General features: G+C 38.9%; 1 protein-coding gene across 1 annotated transcript; it reads right to left on the bottom strand.

The window, feature by feature from the left end:
• Positions 1–7,297: 7,297 nt before the first annotated feature.
• On the bottom strand, positions 7,298–14,541 carry TMEM71 (transmembrane protein 71). The gene is made up of 9 exons (XM_076332141.1): positions 14,483–14,541; positions 12,728–12,785; positions 11,441–11,653; positions 10,465–10,628; positions 9,773–9,952; positions 9,157–9,232; positions 8,597–8,646; positions 8,341–8,413; positions 7,298–7,436 (listed from the first exon to the last, which is right to left on the bottom strand). Exons 1-9 carry the CDS (start codon positions 14,520–14,522, stop codon positions 7,298–7,300), a joined length of 993 nt encoding a protein of 330 aa, XP_076188256.1. The 5' UTR covers positions 14,523–14,541.
• Between the last annotated feature and the right edge of the window lie 6,520 nt (positions 14,542–21,061).

Genomic DNA, 21,061 nt, shown 5'->3' with positions numbered 1-21,061 from the left:
CCATTTATTTCATATTAAATTGCAGGCCCCTTCAAATAGTGACTTTTATAGCTGCACCTTTTCCTAGAACTATTAATTTTTTACTTGAGAGCATAGCTCATAATCAAGGTAATCAATTTCAAGAAGAAGAAGAAAAAAATCTTGTTCTTGCTGTGTCCAGTATTTTAAATGCTGTGTCTACATTGTATCGCACAGAAATACCTACATTATTTCATTTTGATAAAAACATGGGTTTTTTCCATCCCTTTTGCAGAGATTCTATATGATAGTTCTGAAGAAAGAAATATAAAATCAGCAGTTAATTAAATTGCAATATACTAAGGTGTGGTGTGTCGACCGTGGCTAGCTGCCAGGTGCCTACCCAGCCGTACTCTCACTCCCCCTCCCTCCACAGGACAGAGGGAGGAAATATGATGAAAAGCTCATGGATTGAGATAAGGACAGGGAGATCATACAGACTCAACTTGGAGAAATTAATTTAATTTATTGCCAATTAAACAGAGCAGGATACTGAGAAATAATAACAAATCTAAAAACACCTTCCCTCCGCTCCTCCCTTCTTCCCGGATCAACTTCACTTCAAACTATTCTACCTGTGCGTCCTGATTTAAACCACGGTTTGTTATAATGAGTATTTATGTAGGTTCTGAATTGCCAAATTTAGTTAAGCTGTAGGACTGCTTGTTTGAGCAGGTAACTTCTCACTTGTGATGAGCACAAAAGAGGTATTCTCTGTACACCAGTGACTGAAAAGCTCTCAGAGTCTATTTGTTTTCCTCTTGTGAAGAACAGCTTTGTTTATGACTCAGGGCTAAACTATTCAGGAAGTCAGAAAGCAGTGCTTTGGAGCATGCGTTTGGAATGCTCTAGTCCTAACCTGGTGGCCTTGATTTCATTGGGAATAATGACAGAGTGACAAAGTGTAACAGACCATCCTTGAGTATCTGAGGTATTGTGCTAAGACCCTTGGATGCTCAAAACATGAGACTATCATTGCAATATGGCTCTCCAAGCTGTGCCTTCTTGTTTCTAACTTCCCATATATTCAATTCAAAGGCTAAGAGGTCTGCCAGATTGTCTTGTTGCCCTTGCAATACCTTGAACTCCTGAACCCTGACACAGTTTCAGAAACAGTCATAGAATCATAGAATAGTTTGGGTTGGAAGGGACCTCTAAAGATCATCTAGGCCAACCCCCCTGCCGTGGGCAGGGACATCTTCAACTACATCAGGTTGCTCAGAGCCCCGTCCAACCTGACCTTGAATGTTTCCAGGGATGGGGCATCCACCACCTCTCTGGGCAACCTGGGCCAGTGTTTCACCACCCTCAGCGTAAAAAATGTCTTCCCTATATCTAGTCTGAATCTACCCTCTTTTAGTTTAAAACCATTCTCCCTTGTCCTGTCGCAACAGGCCCTGCTAAAATGTCCTTGTTGACCTTCACTTTCACCACATAAAAATTCAGATAATCCCAAATGTTTTTAGTCTTAGCAGCATTTTAGATTTTACACACAGAAGAATTTTCTGATGCATAGAAAGTGAAAGAATGATAATTCATAAATCCAGCACATACGTACACGCTTGCAGCATGGTGGCCTATGTATGAGCTGCTTTTTCAATATGCTTCATGCAACAAAATGTTTGCAGCCTGTACAACATCAATGCAATATACATATACAAAATTCAATGTAACTTGCAGGTACCATGTTGTACAACTTCTCAAAAGACTTTTGCATTCATTTATTTCAAATATTTCAAATTAAATAAAAGTTTATATTTACATGTATTGACCTTATTGTGTTCATTATTTTCATGCAGCTATTTTTCACTCAAATTATGTACTAAGAGCTCTAAGTAGCACAAGCCCAAATTCTTAGCTTGAAGCAATATACATGACAGAGATAATGTAATGAGCCACATTACGAATAGGAGAATGGAGTTGAGGAAGAAGAAAAAGGGTCCCATCTGGCATGCCTTCCCCGAAGAAATTCACTTTATCGCTTTAACACATTACAAGTTTATTTGTTAAATGCGTAAAACAATGCAATATAAAATATATTTCTGTGTCACGACAAAAATAAGCTTTATAGCATTATTATTACAGTGCATCAGAAGTATTTTGAATATGTGTTCACTCCATCAGTATACACTCATGTAAGGTGCTACAGCCCTAGCAAATTGATGTCCATGGACAAATCTTAAGCTGTTAAAATGCTGCAGGTCAGAATCTTAGCTAGTGGAAATCAGCTGACTGATACCCACTCAGAAGCTGAACCTATGTCTTTCTATTTATTTCCTATTAAATTATTATTATTGGTTTTGGTTTTGTTATTGTTGTTACTATTACCATTACTGTTATTATTATTATATTCTATGGTGGTAACAGTTATTTAGTAACTGTAACAAAACGAGGCTTTCATTTTTCACACCGAAGTACCAATAAATCCTTTCCCAAAGAGCACACAATCTACAGGGCAGGACATAAGCTCACAAATAACAAATTCATTGGAATATATGCAATTCCTAATAATAGTCTTCATTATTGACAACACCCTCAAATACAGGAAGAAATGCAAACAGGAACAACTTTACTGATATGTAAATGCTAGAGATAAGGAAAAAAACAGCAGCATGAGAAACTGTAAAAAAGAAATAATATAAAATGAAGTAACAATTTTGCTCAGTGTATATTAAAATGTACAAAGAGGTTTACAAAACACTGCAGCTAATTTGCAAAAAATACATCAAAGAGCAGATTCTGCAGAACTGGACTAAATGGGCATACCTGTATTCTATACCAGTGTGGTTTTCCCATATCATTGAACTCAAAAATGTTAATGTTTGTATGGTTTGGCTTCTATGAGTAATGCTTTCAGGATAAATACAAAACAGACTTGCTTACAGACTAGGAACATTATAAGCTAAGGGATGCCATAAATATTATCATCGTGCTTGCTACTGTTCCCTTCAACATGAACATTCACACTATTAAGCACTCTGTGATATACACTCAAGAATGGCCCTGAAATTCAGCTGAACACAGCAAGAAATGGGAGAGTATAATACAAGGCGTAATGACAACAAAATAATAGTAATGGAAGGTATGAGATAATGTACAGGGGGTCATAAATCCATATCTTGAAATTCTTCTTTGATTCTCTTTTTCTAAATAAGGCGCTATATTAAAGTGGAGTAAGAGTTTAATCACTGGGGACAGAAACATAAAATTCTAGTAGTCCTCTCTGTTTGTAGATGCATCAATTAATCATTAATCAACAAGTGGATTTACTTTTCTAGAATTACAGCTCACAATTATCCTAAGCTTGATACTCTAGTTAACAGAAGCTGCAAATACTAATTACCTCTGAAAGTCTGGATTTCAACATTTAGGTTAGAAAATGTGTCTTCAATTTTTCATCCAACAGGACTGAACATATTATTGTGCCTCTTTTCAGAGAAACAATACAAGGCTTGCTTTTATGTCCGTTGGAATATATGGAAGGCAACTGCCAAAGCCAGCCAGTCTGGTAACTGAATAGAACTTTGTTAATTCAACATTAATGAATATCACAGAGGGCAGAACTTAACAGATCCCAAGCATCTAATTTTTAGCCCTTGAACTCCAGTTGCCAAATTGTCCCAGAACTTCCCCCTCCCCAGATCAGAAAAAATCTAATTTACAGTTTGTATTTATTCATAGACAGATTAAAGCAATTCATTTTAGACAAAGTTCTTGGCAAACTGAATCAGCTTTTTCTTCACTTTACAGTGAACTAACTAGTTTACAGTGAACTCAGTTTTTTCTAGTTTTCAGCATAATCGCTTTGATGGCTGCAGGGTAATTGCAGTCTTAGACTTTTCTCTCAGTATAGCATTTCATCTTCCAGATTATACTTCCAGGAGATTATTTAAACACTGAAGATTTTTATAATCCTTTAGTTTAAAAAGTGCATTTAGTAAAGGACCTGTTATAACTAGCAATAAAATAGGTAACACAAAATATTTATACATATTACACAATGATATTTACTCTCAGTTGTCTCCATAGTTAAAGCAAATAAAGAAGCAGAATTATTTAATACTGACAAAATTATTCAAGTGTATTAACTACAAGTAAATATGAGGATGAGTATTATAACTACTATTATAGTTACGTAATACATCAGTTTTATGAAAAAGAACATTCTATTGTCACCATTTATTGAAACTATAAAACCTGGTCTTGTTACATCAGATGGTCTGTCTTCATATAAAGTCAATTTAATGCACTGGGCAAAAGTAAATTACTATGCAAAATTGGTAATTTGGGTGAAATTTCCCTCTGAACTCTTAACGCTGAGCTATTGATGCTTATCTTCAAAATATAACCGGCATATATTTACACTTTGAAAGAGAAATGTACATTTTAACTTAATTTCAACTACCCTTTTCCTCATTGCATCACTTGTTTGGATTTTTGATGCTAGAAATACAGCTATAACCTGCTTGAGCTTGGCTTAGACAGAGTTGGACAGACAGCAGTGGTTGAGTTTTGTCGCTTCTTTCTTCCACTAGAACCTTCCGTTCGTGTGCTTCTGCTGCAGAGTTTTCAAATCCCTGTCATTATGCCCGCCAGCCTGATTGTACCCCATGGGCAGACCTAGCCCTTCCACAGGCAGCATTTCATGTCTGATTTACCAGCTGGGCTGTGCTAGCATTGCTTTTACCACAGCAGGGGAGAAGTAGACTAGAAGCAGCACTAGTTATAGAATGATTTGGTGGGCAATAGCATCCTCACTCATTGCCATCATTTTGTTGCACGGGAAGATGAAATCCATGCTGTCCTAGCTAAACTAGCATACAGGGAGATATTTTAAGAAGCAGATTATTAAAAGCTTGGAGTCACAAGATAACAGTTTTTGTTACCCGCAGGCTCTATGTGTAATTTAGTCTCTGTTGTAGCAAAGATCCAAACTGAAAAACAGGGCTCAGTGTTTCCAAAGTAAAGTTAATACCTGCAGGTCTCGTATTTTTGTACGTGAATCCAGGTAATTCAGATTCATCATTGCTTCTCCACATCCTGATTCCTGGCTTTTTGAAGAGTGCTTTCCTTCCAATAATATTTCTTTCTTCCTTCTTTTTCTCTTTTCTTAATGTGCAGCATAAAGGCCACAAGGCAGTGCACACAAATGATACAATAAAGCTTCTGAAATATATTACTGCAGGTACTCAGCCACTATCCAAATCCATTATCTTTGACAGCATGTTGCTACAAGAAATTAATATATAAAGTATTGGAAGACATCAGCTGTTTACCAAAACCTGAATGGGAATTGCAAAACACTATTTACCATCAATTCCTTATCAAAATGCTTGTAAGGACCCCATGCTTGTAGGACTTCATTGATGTAAGAGACTAGAGGTACAGCAATCATTTTGCATGACTGCTTTCAGATAGTCACCAAGAAGTACGGCCTCACCCACAGTTTGACCAGAACAAAAATAAAGGTAAAGTGAATTGTATTTTGAAGGAAGAATACTAACAATTCTGTTATTTTTTTTCCACAGTAACATGTGTAACAGTAGCCATAAGGAGGTATCCAGTAGTTTGATGCTGAAGAGCTGAGGAAAATAAATTTGAGGAGGAGGAAAAATGAAAACTGTTAGTGAACTCCTTTTGAAATATACAGAAGTAACTACTCTGCCTTTAAGTTTTTATGAAAGGCAAGAGACAAGCTTGTTTTGAAATGCTGGAGGTCCTGTCTCGCAGTAACCTGTGCCAGTCTGTATTTAGTTTACTCCTGCTAGGCAATGAGTCCCAAGTTCTCCACTCCATCCTGTAGTACCTGCTTTGGTTAATATTGATACTGGCTTTCAAAATCAGAGTCAGCTTTAAAGCTCTGGTGTTGCAGCCCTTACATAAACAGTTCCACTGACTTTAAGAAGTGCCAGACCTAGCGTCCACTGCTTGGCATGCTGGATGAGTAGGATGTATTTTTCATCATAGGCTTTAGTAAGTCTGCAAAGTGATCAAATGCCTGCATACCGTTCTAAAATGCTTTGTTCTCAGGATGAACATCCTCTTTCTGAGGGCTGACCAAAAGGTTTTCCAGGTTGCGTCTGCAGCTGTGCAGATGCCTTTAGATCTCAGAAGCTGAACTGCACTCAACCAGCGAACTGATGAACAAGGCTGTTTTATCCACGCTATAAGGAACACAAACCCGCGCACAGCTCCACTTAGTTCCCTCTTTTCATTTTTATCTTTTCAAAGTAAAGAGATAAAGGAAATAACGGAGCCAGGACTGGGATGGCCAGCTCCAAGTACAAATAAATCAATGCTCTTGTTTTAAGGGTTCTGAGCTGCACCAAGACTTAGAAATGCTTGATAAACAGAAACTGGAGACTGAGGATGAGGCTTAACTGAAAAAGAATAGGGAAAAGAAGAATCTGCAAGTGTTTTCCAGATATTCTGGACTGATAGATGTTGATGCTGCTTCACTCCTTCAGTGGAATGGTACCAAGTTAGAGCAGTACAGCACCTGGCCCCGCTGTTCCGTTCAAACTTGGAAAAAGGAAGACTTGCTTTGCCCGTTACTGAAAAACATGTTTTCTCTGGGCTGAAGCACAGCATTTGTTTAACAGCTTACACTATTTAGCAACTGTTGTCAAACAATAAAAAAATAGTTCATCCAAATAAAATAAAAAAGGAGTTTTAGACAGCAAAGTGGAGTAATTCACAGTGGAAACTGGCAAAGGTCCCGCAGCTAAACCTTCTTTTAATGAAAAGTCCAGGGAACCTTTCTGGCATGCTTGAACCCCCTTTCATAATAGGGCTCACCCCAAAAAGCATGGAATTCTTTCTAAATTTAAATATATACTTACCAATTATTCTTTCTTTCCAATTATTTCCTGGGGGGGAAAAAATAAAGCATACATTTTTGTATGTCTTGATTTAAACCACGGTTTGTTATAATGAGTATTTATGTAGGTTCTGAATTGCCAAATTTAGTTAAGCTGTAGGACTGCTTGTTTGAGCAGGTAACTTCTCACTTGTGATGAGCACAAAAGAGGTATTCTCTGTACACCAGTGACTGAAAAGCTCTCAGAGTCTATTTGTTTTCCTCTTGTGAAGAACAGCTTTGTTTATGACTCAGGGCTAAACTATTCAGGAAGTCAGAAAGCAGTGCTTTGGAGCATGCGTTTGGAACGCTCTAGTCCTAACCTGGTGGCCTTGATTTCATTGGGAATAACGACAGAGTGACAAAGTGTAACAGACCATCCTTGAGTATCTGAGGTATTGTGCTAAGACCCTTGGATGCTCAAAACATGAGACTATCGTTGCAATATGGTTCTCCAAGTTGTGCCTTCTTGTTTCTAACTTCCCATATACTCAATTCAAAGGCTAAGAGGTCTGCCAGACTGTCTTGTTGCCCTTGGGATACACTGAACTCCTGAACCCTGACAGTTTCAGAAACAAACAATATCCTTTTGAGCTTCACTTTCACCACATAAAAATTCAAATAAGCCCAAAAGTTTTTAGTCTTAGCAGCATTTTAGATTTTACACACTCAGAAGACTTTTCTGCTGCATAAAAAGTGAAAGAATGGTAATTGATAAATCCAGCACATACAAACATGCTTGCAGCATGGAGGCCTAGGTATGAGCTTGCTCTAAAGATATAATTCAGACCTTCTAAATATGTCAGTCTTTTTCTCCAGAAGGATTTAGAAGCTACAGCTCTGTGCAAAACTTTGAAATAAAGCAGTCTGAAACAGCAACATCAGCACCTTTATTCAATTGATCAGACTGATTTAATACTTCTAAGACATTTATCAGACTACCGTATAAGCCAAAGGCAAAGCTCTGTCCTGAATCTAATGGTGCATTGGGTTAGTGGGGCCAAGTCATACCAATTCTGCAGTCCCTGGAAGGTGGTGATGGGACTAGCACCATAGTTAGCTGCTTTTATTTTTTCCAGTCAAAAAAAAAGGCTTGGTTTGGTGGCCTGGGAGTGGACTTCAGTGCAAGGCTTGAAAGTACACCTCTGGATTCATAGTAAGTTACTACCCTTGGTCTGTCTCTGCATCTTCATGTTATGGCATATTAGGTTTACCTTCCTCTTCTGCTAACAAATGGGTGTTACAACATTTAGTGCACATTATGAAAAAGCAGTTTTTCAAAATAAACAGAAAGTTTCTATGAATACAAATCAGTAACAGGAAAAGCCGAATCCTCCATCAATAACTTCAGATCATGCCTTCTATCTTTTGACATGAAAACAACAGAAGGAATCTCTCCTTCTTCTTCTTAATACAAGATTTCTAAATTCCTCTATTCATCACATGACACTGGAGCCACTTACCAAAACTTAGTTGTTTTGAAAGGTGTGTCAAGACTGAAGAAAGATGACACAGCAGCATCCTGGGACAAAAGAACTGTGAAATTGAAATGCAAAATCCTGTAACTGATTGAAGGTTACATTCTGTCCCCATATGCCCACATATTGCTCCTATTACCATCAATAAGAGCCATGGATATACATCCAAGGATGGATTTTGGTCCTCAGATGTGACTTAGTAAAATCTTGTGTGTTGAATATAAAGTAAGTTTGTACTTACAAACTAAAATTATCAGCAACAAAGTGGCAGACCATCCTCCCAGAAAATATCTGAGAACATAACAATACCCATAAAGGTTAAAAAAACAAGGGATGCGTATTGGGTTAACAGAGGCAAAGCATGGGTGGGACGAGAAGAGAAGGTTTTTGCAGATGAACCCTCTGAACTCTGGTAGGTGCACTGCAATTTGAAACTTTAAATTACTTAAGCTATTGAGGATTATCTCCTAGAAAGTGAGACCTCATGATTCCCAGACTGAGAAACACCCATACTAGTCACTTAGAAAGACATGGATCCATTCTGATTCTTCTCAGCCTTTCAAAAGCTATGTCCAAGCACACTTGACAAAGTAGTTTTCATATCTGCATATGTATTTCTTATTTTTGTGCGTATCTATATAGCTCAGATAATTGCCTGCATCGACTATCATGTGAAAATATATTTTCATAGTAAGACATATCTAACTTTGAAAATGTGATCCTTAATTTATGTTTTATTCACCAGTTGAAATGGAGTAAGCATTAGTATCAGAAACAACAAATAAAAGAAATAAAAATTACCTTGTACATATTGAAATGATTAAACACGTGATCAGTGCAACCATCTGAGAAAGGACATTTCGCACTGTCCTGGATTCTAAAACAAAAATCAGAAGAATAATTTTCATGAGTTTTCAGGAAAGTAAATATATGACAGGAGGTGTTTGCGAAGACTACCTTCAGCCTGTGAGGCCAGACTCTTCAGTTTCTTTCTAAGAGAATTTGCCTAGAGTGATTCAAAGCGGAAACCTAATTTTCATGCTCTGGGTGTCTCTCAGGAGTCTTTTTCCCCCATGACCATAGAGACACTGTGCCCTCCATGCTCCCAGAAAACAAGCTTTTCTGAATAATTGCCTGTTTCAGTTTTTGTTCCCATGCCCTTTCCTCCATTTTCCTCTTCACTCCACCTTTTTCTTTTTCCATTTATCACTGAAAATAGGAGAGGAAAAGACGTGAGCGGGGAGGAGAAAACAAGTAAATATCAATTTTAAGATTTTGTTATTTTTAATCAGTTATTTAAAATGTATGTTTCGGGAAATAAATTCTATTTTTTCAAGGGGCCATATCAATATTTTTAATGTGAGTGTTTTCGGTTCACTCTAAAAATGAGGCAGAGCAGAATAAGAATGTAACATACCTGCATTGCTCAAAGTCTCTTCATTTGCATTTATCATAAATGGAGAGCAGGATTTTGAAGCACAAAATGGTCTCTCAGGCTGAAGAAACTCGTCATCTTTGGTGAGAGAGGCTCCATTAGATGCTGGAGTTTGCCTTTGTGGCACACGGCTATTATATTCAGAAGAAAAGTCTGAATCACCTACAAAAAGTGCATATGTAACTGAGATTGCACAAAAGAAGAGCTTTGAGACTTTGTGTTAATGAATCTTGGGGGGGGGGGAAGTTAATTACTTAATCACAGGGAGGTTTCCAAATTGTTAGGGGTAGGGAATTGGCAGGTTCAATGTATGCAGGAGAAAATATGTAAAGACAAAACTGCATAGAGCGTAACACAATGACATTATCAAAACAGCCAGGTGAAAGCAGGCAGTGCCAGATATTAATGACACCAGCATGAACATCACCGGTGATGACTCTGGATTCAAATTCAGTCTAAAAATGCCTTTTTGGCACAAAGGTCTTTGTGGACTCATACTCTGTTTTAGTGCCAGGAGCTCAGTTCACCACTTACAATTCTGTTGTTCTCCTATCCTTTACCTGCACACCTTGGCAGACAACCCCTGCAAAACCTATAGAAAGAGATACCCAAGTCCCACTAAACACAGACTGTAATGTTGTAGCTCGATTACTTGGTACCTGGTCAGGGCTTACCAATATCACTCTGACTGGCTTCTAGTTTATTGCAGCCATCAGGCCAAGGATCATGGCAGGAATCCATATTGCTGAGGATGGTGCTGCTGAGCCATGAACTGGAGGCACCGAGATTGAACAAGCTGGCAAGAGAGCGACGGATTTTCTTCCTTCGCCTGAATACACTAGAAAGAAAAGACACATTGTCAAGGAATAGAGTTAATTATTCTTGTTGAGCAGGGACAGAGCTCTAAAGCTTGCAGGACTGACAGGAAAGAACCAGGTTCTGGGTGCTGTTCCTAGCTCTGTTCTTGACCCTGGGTATGTCACCAAGAATGACTGCTGCACACTGCAGTAATGTCAAGGAATGTATGAGCAGCATGGCAACATATCATGCATTGTGATACTGGACATTGTGATACCAAATGATACTACAGTTATTGGGCTCTGATACTGCTCTGAGTGGTCTCATGCTACCCATGAGTTTCACCCTACCATGTCCCCTTCGGTGCAGCCTGAATCCACTGTACTTCAACTTTTTTGAACTACATTTTATATAACTTCCTAAAGTGATGTTCTTCTGAAATCAAGAGAGATTTTTCCCTGAGTAAGAATTCCAGGTCCAGACCTTTTTATTTTTTTATATATATGAGCGCATATATATATATATATGCTTTTTTCTTATTGCTCATCATGGTAACACCCCATTGGCAAAATGAGCTGTAGCTCTCCTTTTTCTTTATTGCACACAACTCCAATTACAGCAACAAGTGTGTACTGAAGAGTTTTTGGGTAAGTAAGATGAGACATGACTGAAAATCAAGTTATTTCAATCACTGCACTCTCTAAACTAAATCAATTTAGACGTTCCCATTAAGAAGCAATGCTGATCTTGTGCCAAGCAAAACGTAGACAGCCACACAGATACCACCAGATAAGTTCAGAAATGTGGAGCCAATTGCCAACATGGAGTAAAATCTGCATATAACTCACTTACCGAACTAAATTCTCTTTATATGTAACACTTGTCTGGGATGGTGTCAGTGTTATGTTACCCTTTTCATCAGACAGAAAACTGTCTTCTGTCAAAACATAATAACCATTAGAAAGCAGTCGAGGGCTGCGGCGACATGTGGAAAGGGAGCCTGTCAGAGGATTTGTGGAACAACACTCATAGGCAGGGTCATCATCCAAAAAGGCACAAGCATAACTGAAAAGGAGAAATGAAACCCTCTAATTTAGTGAATGTCTAGACAGTGCAAACCCATGATTTAATAATAATGAATTTACATTACCAGCTGATGGGCCCTAGTAATGACATAGGTTTAAAATATGTGGATATAATGATATTCCTTCTGGACGTAGGGAGTTTCAGCTGGCTAGAGTGTGCCTCCATCACACTTCCCAGAGCTTCAGATTACAGGAGGGCTTCATGCCAGGTGGAGCATTTCATGAATGCATGGAGCCAGCTTGAATTGAGAAGTGCATGGTGTATTTCTGTGGCAGTGCTCTTGGCCAAGGAGTCCTGCCAGATCTACACCTACCTGGAGCCATCAGTGGTATTCCTGTATTTTGCTTCCCTGAGTTTCTCTGCATGGCACAAGCCTGACTGCCTCTGAACCAGGCAGGATTTATTTGCTTTTTATAACCTAGCCATACTTAATGAAGATTTAAGGATACATGACTTTTAATTCTCACAAATCCTAGAGTACCATGCAGCTAGGACAACGTGGGATAAAGTCTACACATGGTGATAACTACATCCAGCACTGAAATACAATTGACTTTGAGATGAAATATAGCACAGGAAAATATACTATGCAGTATTTAAAATAGAAGCGAGTAGTGACAGAGGTGAAAGAATCTCAATGTTGTAGACATTTTACTTAGCTCAAGTAAAATGAGATTTATGGTGAGTCCTTTCTCCTCAACACCTTTGAGTTCCACGTGGCCATGCAGTGACATCCATGGAAAGAAAGGAAGACACTGGATTGATTCAGTGGCTGACATGGGTTTCAGTAGCAGGTTTAACTATCCCATATGGCATGTCACAGAGGGATACCATAATTTCAGTGGAGGGGAAAGCAGGCGGAACACAGATACTCGAAAACCTTGTAATTGCAAAGCCAGTGCTTCCAAACTCCATAGCAGTACTTCTGAACTTCCATTTAAAGCAGTAATTAAATTAATATCAGCACTACAATTCTAAGTGGCCCAAAAGGGATTTTACAAAATCTCCAACAAAATAAAAATAAAATTAAACAAGTATAATTTTCCTCAGTACCTTGGAAAAATATGTTGTGAGAGGCTGCGTCTATGTTCTCCATCAAATACTGTTGAACCTGCAGAGGCAAAGGCCAAATAAGAAGGAGTCATTATCTTACCCACTGACAGCCCAAACAGTTGACAGGTCTCCACTGAGAGGTACCTTGTGTATATCAAAAAGATCATTAAAGAAGCTAAAAAAGAAACGGAAATTAAGGGAGACATTAAAGGAGATAAAACAGATAAAAGAATGGAGGAAAGACATAGTGTTTATAGGAAACTCATCTCAACCAGGACAACACAGAATCAGAGACAACCATAGAATCATAGAATCATTAAAGTTGGAAAAGACCTCTAAGATCATCAAGTCCAACCGTCGACCCAACACCACCATGCCCACTAAACCATGTCCCTAAGCGCCTCATCTACACATCTTTTAAATACCTCCAGGGATGGGGACTCAACCACTTCCCTGGGCAGCCTGGTCCAATGTTTAACCACTCTTTCAGTAAAGAAATTTTTTCTCACGTCCAAATAATCAAATACTTGTACTCTGTACTTGTACTCTGCACAGCTTACAAGCTTGAGAGAAATAATTATGGACACAAATGCAATAGCTACAGTAATTTTAATGGTGTTTTCCCAGGAATCTGCTTCATGCCAAAAATAGTACGTGTACTGGCAATAGATACAGAGTAGAATGGAAGGGTCACCTTTACCATTACAATGTATTTTTCAGATGAAAATTGCAGACATGGCACGACAGCCATAGGGACAGCAACAGTGACAAAGATTTGACAATAATATTGTGTCAGGAGATGAAGGAAATAGGATTTGTCTGGATCACCATGGCTCAAGTCTGCAAACTGCTGCCAGAGGCTCAGCATCTGACAGAATCAGTCTTACGAAATACGAGCAATTGCTATCCATAGGGAGAATTTATCTCTGTTATTACATGGAACGATAAAAGATATGATCTTTCCCTATATAACCTTACTTCTCCTGTATCTTTAGAGCATCATGCTTATAACACTGTTAGTAAATGCCCGTCATTCACATATGAGAGGAGACAGGTCTAAGAGAATTTTTTTTTAATGTTCAATTATGAGCTGAGGCAAAGAAAAGACATGAAGGTCAGTGTTTCCACTTTGGTAATCTTGTTTATCCTCATTTGGAGCTCAGTTGTCAGTCACAGCCTGGATGTGAAGGCTGACTGAGTCTTGGGACCAGGCAGGGTCACCGAAGAATGGAAGTAAAACCTTCCAGGGTATTTTTTACGAAATCAGTCCTATTACCCTACTCCCATACATACTGTTTCTCCTACACTTTGAAAAACAAAAAACCCAACATTTCACTTTACCATGAGAAAATTATCCTCTAATCCTGGCAAAAACAACTTGAGGAGACAAGTGGAAGAAACTTGGTGGAGGTACAGAGATCAAGTCAGATTGCTACACGGCAAGTTGTACAAAAAGTGAGAGTAGTGGTGTATATCATAGACTGACATGTTGTAGACCTATTTTTTTCCTGTACAATTAGCTTCTGAATAATTTATCTTATTTTAGGCAAAATCATGATTTTTCATTGTGCAAAAATATTATAGAAGAAATTCATCCAAAGTCTAAAAGAAAATACAAGAAGAACTCGACAGGTGGTTTGTAGATATGGATATAAACTAAAACCTGCAAAATACCAAATCTTATCAGTCAAACAAAATCCCCTCCACCACAGAGGTTTTTTTATCAAAAACTCTGATGAACGTGCATGAATTTACTTGCTCCTGGTGTCGACGCAACATGTGATATTCCATACATCTTGAAAAGGACTGTTTCATACACCCTGGGATAAGAGGTAATATAGATTATCTGTAAAAGAGTTTAAAAGAAACAGAAATATGTTTTATTTTGTCTTGTTTGAAAATTAGGATAAGATAGTATCATCAATATATATCATATCATTAGTTATAATACAGTCTCACTCAGACAAAAGTTATTGATTCTAAAGCAAATTTGTTTGAAAAGGGATGCAGAAGTATACCTCAGCATCAATTATACCTACTACAACTCTTTAATAGTCTGAGAGTGAAACTTTCCAGCAACTGAATCCCATAACAGAGTTGTATTGCAAGTGATTTTCTCAGTTAGGACAATATAAAGTAGCAACCACTAAAAAAGAATAACTTTTAAGAATAGTAGTTTACATACGGGTAGTGTTTTCATTAGAAAGTGTTGACACATACTGATCAAAGTGGCAGAACAAATCACAGTCCTTCCGTTACTGATTTGAATTGTCTCATAAATTCGCAAGGTATGTCTCTGCAGGACTCCTGTTTATCTGCCACCCTCCGCAGAAGTAAAATTTAAGGTGAAATAGAGTATATACACATACTTATAACAGAAAGTGAGAAATATACATATGCAAATATATTGCTGGGGAGGCAATGACTTTCCCTCTTTTGAAGAACAGTTAATAAGCAGTTGTAATTTGCTGACAAACTATTTTAAGCAATGATAATATCAAGCTTCTGTAAACAGTCATAGAACAGGCAGTCCTATGGATTTTTTTGCTACCCTTGATCATGAAAATTTTTGTCTCATGCGTTAATGATGAGGGTTCCTGAAGATCATAATTCAGTCAATGCTGGAGAAAGCATGGAAACATCATGTTGTAGACAATGCTGCACAGTGTTCTGCTTTCATTTAATATTCAATTCCATTTCTGGGCTATTAATAGCATGAGAAGCTATAGTAACAATATAAGCAAGCCAAAACAAAGCATCTCAACCACCACTGTACAATGAAGCAGTAGTATTGTATGTGTGATCCACAAAATGAGCATCAATACAGAACCTTTAAACTATAACATGAGAAAAGGCCAGCAGCTTTAAGAAATCTCACTAAAAGTGAATCTGAGGTGAAGGCGGCAACATTTTATGTCAAGAATTCAAATAAAAGCTTAAGGCAACAACCCCCATTGAATTTCAAAACACTCAAAAGCCCATGTCGAAAAAATCACTGTCCAAAACAGTCAGTTTTAATTACCTTTCCCTCCAAAAATCAAATTAATCTTTAAAGCCAATGATGCCCTCAATTGGTAGCCAGCAATCCCCTGTCCATGTTTACATTCTAAATATTTACATTAGTATGTACCAAAATATAGTGCTAACTATTAAAATAGCTGAAGCCCAGGAAACGTTTTATTCTATTGCACCTACCAAACACAAGTGTCTACAAAGATAGTTTTATTTGTTCACACATTTCAGTCATTTGTGAAGAGCAGTCTAGTCTTTTCTCCCTACAGGTAATGATAACAACATTCACAAAAATACAAAACTTCCTGAAGAGCAGTATAGAAATGAATCCAAAGCTTAGTTATTCCTCAGCTGACAAATATATTGAGATAAATATGTGTAAAAACTTCCAAACCTGGAAAATCCATTTCACTGTTAACACATGTATGCAAAAAAGTTTCTCATCAGCAGCAGGAGAGCCTCTGAGATGTTAAGTTGGAGGGTGCTCCTTCTGCAGCTTCCTGGAAGAGACCAGCCCCGGGTCTTCGGAAAGGCAGGTCTACCAAGTCCCCCGTTTCCTTTTGAAAACGGCCCGTGCAATCAGCGGCACAGAGGCAGAATGAGCTCATGCTTCCTGGAAAGTAGCCTCACATCAGAAGCATTCCTTTTGAAGAGCAAACCGAAGATTAAGATTAGCCCAGTGAACGCTCTTGCAGGCTGTTGCAAAAGAGAAGATACACTATAAATAATGTTTCGCTCCTATTATGATACGGAGGACAAAGACAGGACCTTTTCTCGTAAAGAAAAGCGACACAGATTTTTGTTTCAGCTTTACTTTTCTACCTCACTCAGAAAACTTCAAAGTGGTGTATCCAGATCACTCCATTTGTGGAAATACTTGTGAGCCTGACGGGCTTTGATGTAGGAAAACGATCCCGCTGCCAAAAAATCCGTGTATAGTAACAAGACATTTTGCAAAAGCACTATTATACAGGAGATGCATTTGGTGAGAGTTCAGAGCTGTTTTAAGTTTCACAGTCAAAAACAGTATTGCAAATATATATCATGCAATGTTAAGATAAATTCCTTTCTCCTTTCGGAGAAAGGAATAAAGCCATTTGTAAACATATTCATTGTTCCACTCTAGATGTTTCATACTGTGTAAGGTATCAATTCATCATACCTTAAAGTATATAAAAATAAAGTCAAATCCACGTAAGAGAAATGGAGCCTGAATAAGAGGTCCTGGCAATCAAAATGATTTGGCTGTAGAACTATTACACACAAAAGTAATATAAATCAGCTGCTTGACACTGAAGAATTATACAACCTTAGGGAGCAAAACTTCATCTCCAGACAAATAGATAAAATATACTAGTAGGTATCTCTCCTGAGGTATCTATGTATCACTGACAAAAAGAAAGCATAAATCTAGTAAAATATGATTGATTTGATTTAATGATAGTTTTTTTTCCCTGGAGAAGGAAAAATACTTCCACTGATAACAAAGGAATGTAAAATTCTCACCTCACAGAAAAGGAAACAAAAATAGGAACTAAGCAATTAGGATGTTACGAAAGAGCTTCTGTTTGGGAGCTAAACTAAAAAGAACATTTTAACGTCCTTTTGCTCAAACGTGAAAACACAGGGCCGTGTTCATTCTTCACATCACTTCTTTTAATTTAGTGGAATTATGCCAATGAGGAAATTTAGTCCAACACTATTTCCATGGATGCATGGGCTTCATCACAGTAGGATTTCCCAGGCCACCCTGTCTCCCTACAGCCAATGGACATAAATTCCCAATGGTCTTTAAAACTAGGTCACCTACTGAAGAATTTCTGTACATACATTGATTTACAGCACAGTTATTGGAAGTATTTTTGGTTTCTTTTCATATTCTTCTCAATAAGAAGCAGGTAATTCTGAGCTTGGGCTGCTTTTTTGAAGGACATCGACCTTTCATGTTTGTCTATATAGTTAAAATATATTGTGTCTATGTCATAGTTAGACTTAAAGGTGTTTTTTAATCGCTACCATTCATATCTGAAACTCACTGTTCCACAAGCTTTTGATGCATAAACTTTGTGCATTAGTGAACATTTTATAGGTAGGTGCTAGCCTATAGTTTATATATATACATAAAGGTTTATATACAACTTTTTTTGTTACCTGTTGCTCCTCAAACTGCCCACCCCACCCCAAGCCCCATCTCAACCGTCGGATTTCAAATTCTAGGAAATGAATACACCAACAAGCTTGCTGTGCAGTAGGTTTATGCCTGTTGCATACATTACAAGTTCAACCCACAAAAGGAAGGAAATGAGAAATTACAACACTAAATACCACATATCTTTCTACTCTTCTCCCAGGCTTACTCTACTTTCGACAACACTACAAATAAAGGAGAAAGCATCTTGCCAGTGGAAAACATATTGTGCTGGGTCTGGCAGTCCAAGAGATGTAAGGCTGGGGCAGCTCCGTGTCCCAGGCCCCACCAGCGTCAAGTCTGAGCGTTTGTACCTGGTAGGCACACACACACAGAGCACATGTATACACCATATATATACATACATACACAGCTGGCAACACAGATAACAAAGACAGACATACAGAGCACTCACACAGACAGCACCAATGGCCTCATCCTTCTCACCTCTCTGGCTGAACAGGATGGAGGTCCACTAGTGAGAATATATAGATATATACACATCTGTACAAGCTGGATCCCTCCAGCAGCTGGGCTCAGACACGCAGCCTGCCCAGTAGCTGCCCCTAGATCCCAATCTCCCCAGTTGCTGGCACCTGGACATATGAGCCCGCAAAGCCACAGCTCTACTCCAGTTGCTGGTACAGACCATCACACACACACATACAGCTGGCTGGGACTCCCCTGGTCCTCAGCAGCCCACTCCCTATAGCATCGCCCTTAGAGACACCCCTGGCCATAATGTGTCTCATGCCCCCAGGCAGCAACCCCCCTCAGTCCCCAAGGTGCACTGGTATTGACTCTTCTGGGTGGGTTTCATGTCTGGACACTGGGGCTGAGGCTCCTCTGGGACAGCCCTGGGAAGGACCCCATCAGGGTGTCCCTCTGAGTCCTTAATTTGGGTTCCCACCCGCCTTTGTGCCCCTGTGCTCCTCTTGGCTGGTGCAGAAGGGCCTTTGATGGGTTGATGGCTCCTGGGATGGGCCTGGGAGCAGCTGGGGCAGGGTATTATTTGGGCTCCCCCCTCCTGCTGTTGTCTCTCTGTGCTCCTTTGTGGGTGTGCAGATGAGCTTTTAGCACCTGTTAGACCATAAGTCTGCCATCTCAGCAACCCACTGCAACTCAATGCAGTGCACTATTATGCTAAACACACAATTTTCAGAAAGTGTATTTTGCCTGGTAGAGTGAATTGAGTGGCCACGGTGGAGGGAGTAGAGTGCTTATTGATTGAATGCAACTGAGAGTAATTTGACACTTCTGTAACTCTCTTTGAACCTCCTGGAAAGCTCACAGCCTTTAGCTTTTCCACCAGCTTCAGTGACCATCAAATCAGGCCATTTGTCCCATATCACAGCTCATTGCTAATGCTGTTTATATAGTATTCAACAAGTAAAAAATATTCTGAGATATCTGAAAATTAATTGAAACATTCAAAAAACTAGCAGGGGAAAGGCTGGTCATGAGAACCTCAGAGCAGCCACCCAGCCGCAGTAGGTCAAACTGAAGGTCTATGAAACTCTCCCGTCCTGCAGTCTTGCTGCAGGGAAAACTAAACTCATTTTAATTCACCTTTGTGAATGATAACATTTTAAGCTAAGTGCATTCCTTTATGCAGCAGAACCACTTAGCAACGTTTGAGGTACCCTGGTAATTAAAAAAAAAATCTCACAAATGCAGACATTTTATTTCAATCTTAAGAGAAGGCTGATCCTGCATAAAGTTGGCATTTCATTGCAGTTTACAGAACTGACACATCATACACGATTTTAATAACCTTATTGGGTCAGCTGTATGAACAAAGATTAATTTGCTTTAAAAGAGGAACAAATTCATTTTTAACGCTATCAGATGGAAATCCCACTCCACCCTATCAGAGACTTTCTTAGTTTCAGGCTTGATTTTTTTTTCCCCAAATTCATTATTTTAGCTTAATTGCTCCTGCAATATGGGCAACAAAGGGCATTTCTGTTTTGCATGGTGGAGTACAGTGCACAGACCTGTAAAACTTAGAATTAGCTCTGAGCTTGCTGATACATCCACACTGCTTGGATCTCAACAAGAGTTTACTTGCAGTAATGCTATGTCAGCTACCTCTGTATTATACTACACACACAGTCCAGATAGACAAGAAGTGTTTAGAAAGGATCTAAATCAAGCAAACCTGTGATGCACAATGATACTTCTCTGTGCAAAGCCATGACCAGTCTGTGTTGCACCTCCTTGCTCTTTGATTATATGGTGTCAGAAGGAAATGTGGATGGTATACAACTTGAGGTAGACATGGGAATATGCCTGAGAAGAATTTTGTACAATGTCACATTGATGTATAACAGCAGTGGAAAATCATACATGGGGAAAAGAAGAGAAGTGCTTCCATTAGAATCTGCAACTCCCCCACCTTGCATCCAAAAATACTGCTCCTTTAAAAACTATTTTATCAGAGAAAGAAAACAAAAGGAAGAGACTAATACTCAAATCCATCAGTCAAAGCAGAATTTAGTCAAGGTCCCTAATAGAAATGGCGGGTCCTCATTAGAGTTCTTTGTAAACTTCCTCACAAGAGGATCTGACTGTTACTGAACAAGAAGGTAGGAACACTAAGAAAAGCAACAAACACATCTATGTTAAAAGCTGGCTGCCTTAATTTTATTAAGGATTACAAAAGTTCGTGAATTAGCACTCTGCAGTGTCTGCAGTGACTAGAAGCAGCCAGGACAGAGCCAGCTGTTGGCCAGTTGTGCTCTAGCAGCATCTTATTTGCAGAGAACAGAAACATTAATGCACCGATCACTGGTCTGAATGGAGGATGAGTGGGAACGGGGCTTGAGGTGGCAGGGGAAGTGCTGTATGAACGGCATGTGTTCATGGTGCCTAGGCTAGCAGGTCATCAAGCTTCCAGCACAAATATACACGCAGCGTCTTAGGACACCCAGACTGAGAGGGAAAGGACAGGGACTAAACCAGGTAGGACAGTATGGGGAGATTGATCACTCTCAGTTCTAAAGGGTATCAAAGGGCATGTCCAAATGCAGCACAATGTGGCCAACCTAGGAAGAATCCATAAGACATGGTGAAGACTCGATTGCCCACATTCCTTGTCTTCCATGTCACCGCAGTTAATGCTGGACAGACCA

The sequence above is a fragment of the Aptenodytes patagonicus genome, chromosome 2 (assembly GCF_965638725.1).
Source record: "Aptenodytes patagonicus chromosome 2, bAptPat1.pri.cur, whole genome shotgun sequence".
NCBI lineage: Eukaryota > Metazoa > Chordata > Aves > Sphenisciformes > Spheniscidae > Aptenodytes > Aptenodytes patagonicus.
This window is presented reverse-complemented; position numbering and strand designations above follow the sequence as displayed.

Bases quoted from the DNA above. Each gene is read 5' to 3' on its own strand.
- TMEM71 (XM_076332141.1), bottom strand. From the start codon at position 14,522: ATGTATGGAATATCACATGTTGCGTCGACACCAGGAGCAA. The intron at 11,654-12,727 runs GTACTGAGGAAA...TCTCCTTTTCAG, and splicing joins TCACAACATATTTTTCCAAG to TTATGCTTGTGCCTTTTTGG. The intron at 10,629-11,440 runs GTAAGTGAGTTA...TTTTCTTTCTAG, and splicing joins TATAAAGAGAATTTAGTTCG to TGTATTCAGGCGAAGGAAGA.